Consider the following 6,363-nt stretch of genomic DNA (forward strand, 5'->3'; position numbering starts at 1 on the left):
TTAATTCTTAATTTTCATACAGTGTTAGTGATTAGTATACCATAGTTCATAGAGTTAGCATTATCTAGTAGAAATATTAGCATATTGAGTTGTTAATTTTGGTTTCCACTTTGCTTGTTTGATTTCTATTTGTTTCCCAGTTTTTGTTATTACTTTAGGTGACTAGTAAGTGTTCCCAGTGTCAGAGTGCAGGGTGGGGGGTGGGGTGGGGATCCCACCATGGAAGGCCTCACCGCCTTCAGCAGTGAGGAGGAGGTCCTGGATGGGTACCAGGTCCTCAGGGTCCTCGGCCAGGGCGGTTTTGGGCTGGTGATGCTGGCCTATCATTGGGAAAGCAGGACCCAGGTGGCTGTGAAGGTTGTGGAGAATGGTGGCCAGCACTCCTGCAGCTTCCAGCAGTTGTGCACAGAAGCAGAAATAATGAAGGGGCTGCATCACCCTCACATCATTCAACTACTGCAGGCCAGGCACACCACAGACAGGGGCTACCTTTTCATGGAATACGCAGTCAGGGGGGACCTTAGATGTTACATGGTAGAACGAGGGTACCTGCTGGATGGAGAGATTCGTCAGCTATTGAAACAAATTCTATCCGCTGTGCATTACTGCCATTCGCAGCACGTGGTGCACAGGGATTTAAAGTTAGAAAACCTGCTTCTCGACGCCCACCTAAACATTAAGTTGAGCGATTTTGGTCTCAGCTGCAAACTGGCTGGTGGAGAGCGCCTGAAGAGTCTGTGCGGGACCTTTGCCTACTGTGCGCCCGAGGAATTCTTAGGTGAGGAGTTCTGCGGGTACAAGGCTGATGCCTGGAGTGTGGGCGTGATCCTGTACGCCATGGTGGCAGGCTCACTGCCTTTTGTTGGAGAGGATTGTGTGGAGCTGCGGGCAGCCATCCTGTCTGGATACTACAGAATCCCCCACTATGGAAGCCCAGAGCTGTGTAACCTGGTGGACAGCTTACTGACCCGGGACCCTGAGGCCAGGCCCACAGTGGCAGACATCATGGGCCACCCCTGGCTCCATGCAGGACATGGAGCACCTGGAACCAGTGACGAGTTTCTGTTTCTTCCCCAGGAGCAGGAAGTCTGGGAATTCCCATGGGGCCTCTGCCCTCCACTGTGGCTTCATGAATGGGATGACTCCTTGCCCCCTTTGCCACGCTGGGGGATCTCCCAACAGCAGGGCTTCAGCATCCCAGAAATACATAGACAGAGCCAAGTGGAGCCTGCAGCACCTCCTCAGGGTCCTGAAGCCCTAAGCTCCCTGGAGGACCTGGGATTCCAGCTGGGCCATCAAGCAGGCTCCCTGCCACCCAGGCTCCCAGCCAGTGCCTTGTGCCCAGGACTTCAGTGGGATCACAGCAAAGGGAAGCCCACGCCTCAGGCCATCCCCGGTGCTCAGAGCTGTCCCGCTCTCCAGTGCCTCCAGGGACACTCAGGCTGCAACAGCAGAGCCCGTGAGTGTGTCGCTCTCAGCTCCCAACCACTGGTGCTTGCAGGAGACCAGTCGGGGCAGACTCCTTGCCGTGGGACTCCCAGTGTGAGCATCAGTGAGTCCTGCAGGACAGACAGTCCCCAACGGGCCGTGTGGACAAGGAGCCCCGCTGTCTGTGCAGTCCTCAGCCAGGATGCTCTGACCTCTCTCTCCACCACACTGAGCACCAACAGCAGTGGGGCTGATGGAGAAGTCAGGAGCTGCTGCCCGGGTGCCTCAGAGGAGCAGAGCATCCCAGGAATGCAGCAGCAGGAGGAGGAGCAGGAGGCAGGGACCACAGACAGGCAGGCCAGAAAGGGCAAGGGGCGCCTGGGGATTGGCAGGAGGATCATCCAATGCTTCAGCTGGATGTGTTGTGTCCTGCCAGCCCCAGAGGAAAGCCCTTGAGCGCAGAGAGGAAAGTGCCCTCTCAGTAGCCTCTTGGGAAATGCCCCCGAGGAGGGGCCCTTCCCTGAGGAGTGTAGCAATGAAGGGTAGTCAGGGACTCCTGTCTGGGAGGAGGGCAGGTGAGGAGGCAGTAAGAGAAACTGCAGGCAGAGAGGGAATATATAGTGTTACATTTTTCAGATGGCCATCAGGAAACATGTTTCCATGGTTAGGGGTCATGACCTTTTCCTAAGATAGAGGAACATGGTGTTGGATTTTGTTTAGAATTGATCCATGAATATCACTCCCTAGTTAAACTTCCTGTACCCAGACCTTATTGGGCCCCTCCCTTAGTCCCCCTTCTGGCTTGCAAGAGTATGATTTTCTCATGAAAACCTATTTTGCTTTTTCTCCCTCACCCTCATGATCCGTGTTGGGATTATGTGAGAGAAAGAATGGACTTGAACTTCCTGCAGCATCGTTGGTGCCGTGACGTGGAGGGACTCAGCTCCATGGGAAAGGTGAGTAAGGCAGACTGCTCCTCTGGTGTTTGGAAAACCCCTGATCTTCTACATGGTCATTTATCTTTTAGATTCCCCAGGTCTCCGAGCCAGTTCAAAGCGATTGGTGTGGGATGCTGGTTGTAAGATACAGGGCCCACGTTGGATGACACTCTTTGTCCTCCTCCCACTTTATTCTGTCTTTGATTATTGCCTGCACTCTGTGCTCAGGTGGCTCTCTGCCCTGGGATGTCTTCTCACCCTGATTTCCTTCTCCAAGCCCAAGTTCCCAGGTCCCTGGATGAGAAACTCCTGCGACAACTTAGAGCTCCTAGATCTGCACTGAGGAGCCTGCATTGCAGACCGAGGTGGCCTCTCCCATTGAGCTGCCTTCTTGTGTGCCCCAAAGAACTCAGGACCCACATGTCTGGGAAGAAGTCACCTGACACCTTAACTCGTGCCCATGCTTTCCGTTTTCCTGCCCAGGTTTTTCTTTGCCAAAGAACATGTTGGAAGTCATTCCTGCCCAGAGCCATGCTCTTAAAATGACTCCCAGGGAAAATTTCTATCCTCAGGCCACACCCACGTTCCCCCTCTGCACATTCAACAGTTCTGCACTTGCCCACCCTCAAACTTTGGCCACAAGAGAGTTAGTTGAGACCCCCTTTGTAGAGCCTCATTTCCAAGTTCAGACATGATGCAGGGACAGCAGGAGTGCCAGAGGACAGAGGCAATGACTGCTAGGGGCAGCGCGAACCTCAAAGACTCAGTGACTCCTGGGAGAATGGGGGGTCCTAAAACTCAGCTGCTGTGGGGGGGGGCGAGGAAGGAGGAGGCAGCTTCTGGGGTCCACGTGGTGACCTAGTGATTCAGTGGCAGTGGGAGTGCCCAGGGAAGGAGCTGGTGGGGCCTGGGGGCCGTGTGGTGGGGCCTGGGAGTTACAAGAGGGCCCAGATAACCACAGGGGAGCCCAAGAAGAAGTAGGAAGAATCCTCGGGCAATCATAGGGAGGCTGCTGGGGACCGTGCTGGGGGCCCCATGACGGGTGGCTCCTGGTGGCTGCACTGGGGCATAAAGATGTGGCCTCACTCGATGTGCCTGAGGAAGCAGAAGGAGGCAGCCAAGGCAGGCCATGAAGTGGCAGGTGCTGGGGAACCGTGCGGGCTGCCCAATGCTGCAGTGACAGCAGGGGCGCACAAAGATGGAGGCAGTGGCTGCTAGGGACCACCGAGTGACACCAGTGACTTATTGGCAGCAATGGGAGCCGGGCCCAGCCGCTTAAGGTAAGAAGTGAGCAGGGTAAGGCCCTGGAGGGTGAGGAGGGCAGCTGGGCCAGGTCGTGGAGGACAAGGAGGGGAGCAGGGTCTGGCCCTGATGGTGTGAGGTTAGTGGGGCCTGGCCCAAGAGAGCAGCGTGCTGAGAGGGGCCCAGCCCTGGAGGGGGAAGAGGAGAGCGGTGCCCAGCCCTGGAGGGCGAGGAGGAGAGTAGGGTCTGGCCCTGGAGGGTGAGGAGGGGAACAGGGTCCAGCCTTGGAGGGCAGTGAGTGGAGCTGGGCCCAGGCTCTGGTTTCAAGGTGGGGAGCAGGGTCCAGCCCTGGAAGGTGGCGAGCAGAGTGGGCCCAGGCCTTGGAGGGCGAGGAGGCAAGCAGGGCCCGGCCATGGAAGGTGTTGAGGGTAGTGTGGCCTGTCCCTGTAGGGAAGCCCTGAAGTGGGGCCCAGGCTCTGGAGTGTGAATGTTGGAGTGGGTGCCAGGTTCTGCAGGGCAAGGAGAGGTGTGTGACCCAGGCCCTGGAAGGCCAGGAGCGGAGCAGGGGCTGGCCCTGAAGGTGAGGAGGGGAGCAGGGTCTGGCTCTGGAGGGAGGACATGGATGGGCCTGTGGGGAGAAGGGCCTGGCTGTGGATGGGGAGGAGGGGAGCAGAGCCAGACCAAGAGTGCGAGGAGGAGATTGGTGCCTGTGGGGAGCAACTCGGACTATACTGTTACTGGAATTAATACTTATTCTATACATCTGCTCTCCACAATATGGTGCTGGGAGAGGAGCAAACAGCTTCTACCCAGCTGCCTCTCACCAACTTGATTGACTGAGCTGCAGGAGCTGATCTTGCTCCTGATTGGAGGAGAGCAGCGTACTCGGCATGTGGGTAGCAGAGTTGGGATTGGTGGAAGAGGACTATAAAGGAGGAGAGAGACAACATGCACCAGGAACATCTAAGGGGAACATCTATCTGAAGGAACACCTGTGCAGCCCCCGAGAGAGCCGGCCGGCGGTGTGCCGCTCCCCCGCGGAAGTGGGGAATGTGGCAGGGGGAACCGCCCTTCCACGGAGGTGGAAGGGACGGTAGCCACCCCGGGAAGAACCAGCAGCAAACCCAGGGAGGGCCGAGCAGACAAAAGAACAGCGCAGGGTCCTGTGTCGTTCCTCCATGAAGACGGGGAGCGACAGTGCCAGCCCTGGAGCATGAGGAGGGGAACACTGGCCCTGGAGGTGAGGAGGGGAGCAGAGTTTGGCCCTGGAGGGAGGCCAGGGCCGGGCCTGAGGGGAGAAGGGCCCGACCCTGCAGGCTGAGGAGGGGATTGGGGCCCAGCTCTGGAATGTGGTGAGGGGAGCAGGGCCTGGCCCTGAAGGACAGCAATGGGAGCTGGGCCCAGGCCCTGGTGGGCAACTAGGGGAGTGGGGCCCAGGCCCTGGAGGACAAGGAGAGTGGGGCAGCCCTGCTGGGTGTCTAGTGCCACAACTGAAGGGAGCAGGGCCTGGCTCTGTAGGGCATGGAGAGGAGAAGGAGCCCAGCCCCAGAGGGTTGCCAGGGCCCTGCCTGAGGGGATCATGGCCCTGGAGGGCAAGGAGGAGTGAGGGGCATGTCACTGGAACGTGGCCAGGGCCCTGCCTGTGCTCTGGAGCCTATGTCCTGTGGCCTGTGACCTGTGTCCTGAAGTCTGTGCTGTGTCCTGTAGCCTGAGTCCTTTCGCCTGTGTTCTATGTTGTATAGCCTGTATCTTGTAGCCTGTGTGTTGTGTTGTAGGCGTGTGTCCTGTGGCCTCTGCCCTGCGTCCTGTATCCTGTGTCCTATGTTCTGCAGCCTGTGTCCTGTGTCCTGTTTTGTGGCTGGTGTGTGTGTCCTGTGGCATCTGTCTTTTTTCTTATAGCCTGTGACCTATAGTTTGTCCTATAGAGTGTAGCCTGTATGCTGTAGCCTGTGTCCTCTATCCTGTGTCCTGTGTCCATTAGCCTTTTCATGTGGCCTGTGTCCTTGTCCTGTAGCCAGTGTCCCATTGCCTGTGTCCTATAGCATGTATCGTATAGCCTGTGTCCTTTGTCCTGTAGCCTGTGTCCTGTGTCCTCTGGCCTGTTTCTTTTTGCATGTGTCCTGTGGCCTATGTCCTGTGTCCAGTGTAGTGTTGCCTCTGTCCTATAGCTGGTGTCCTGTGTCTTGTTCCCTCTGTCCTTTAGCCTGTGTCCTGTAGCCTGTGTCTTGTGTCCTATACTTGTTTCCTGTGGCCTATGTCCTGTGTCTTGTGTCCTGTAGCCTGTGTCTTATGTCTGATAATCTGTTTCCTTTGTCCTTTGTCCTATAGGCTATGTCCTATCCTCTGTGTCCTATCTCTTATATCCTGTGTTCTGTGTCCTGTAGCTGTGTCATGTGTTCCATATTCTGCATCCTGTAGCCTCGGGCCTGTGTCCCGTGTCCTATGTTGTGTAGCCTGTGTCCAGTGTCTTGTAGCCTGTGGCCTATGTATGCAACCCATGTCCTGTGGTCTCTGTCCTCTAGCTGATGTCCTATGCCCCCTAGCCTGTGTCCTGTGTATTGAGCCTGTGTCCTGTGTCCTGAGCCTGTGCCGAGTGTCCTGTAGTCTGTGTCCTGTGTCCTGAGCCTGTGTCGTGTGTCCTATAGCCTGTGGCCTGTAGTCTTTGTCCTAGAGCTGGTGTCTCTTTGTAGTAGCCAGTGTCCTGTGTACTGAAGCCAGTTTCTTGTAGCCTGTGACAATGTCCTGTATTCTGTGT

At 56.5% G+C, this 6,363-nt stretch overlaps 1 protein-coding gene across 1 annotated transcript; it reads left to right on the plus strand.

Annotated features, from left to right (window-relative positions):
- Positions 1-205: 205 nt before the first annotated feature.
- LOC127485875 (serine/threonine-protein kinase MARK2) lies at positions 206-5,992 on the plus strand. Its single transcript, XM_089321964.1, has 2 exons — positions 206-1,051; positions 5,937-5,992. Exons 1-2 carry the CDS (start codon positions 220-222, stop codon positions 5,990-5,992), a joined length of 888 nt encoding a protein of 295 aa, XP_089178090.1. The 5' UTR covers positions 206-219.
- The last annotated feature ends 371 nt before the right edge of the window (positions 5,993-6,363 follow it).

This window comes from Oryctolagus cuniculus, chromosome 19 (assembly GCF_051225735.1).
Source record: "Oryctolagus cuniculus isolate XC-2025 breed Fujian yellow rabbit chromosome 19, ASM5122573v1, whole genome shotgun sequence".
Classification (NCBI taxonomy): Eukaryota; Metazoa; Chordata; class Mammalia; order Lagomorpha; family Leporidae; genus Oryctolagus; species Oryctolagus cuniculus.

Bases quoted from the DNA above. Each gene is read 5' to 3' on its own strand.
- LOC127485875 (XM_089321964.1), top strand. From the start codon at position 220: ATGGAAGGCCTCACCGCCTTCAGCAGTGAGGAGGAGGTCCTGGATGGG. The intron at 1,052-5,936 runs GTGACGAGTTTC...TTTGTCCTATAG, and splicing joins ACATGGAGCACCTGGAACCA to GCTATGTCCTATCCTCTGTG.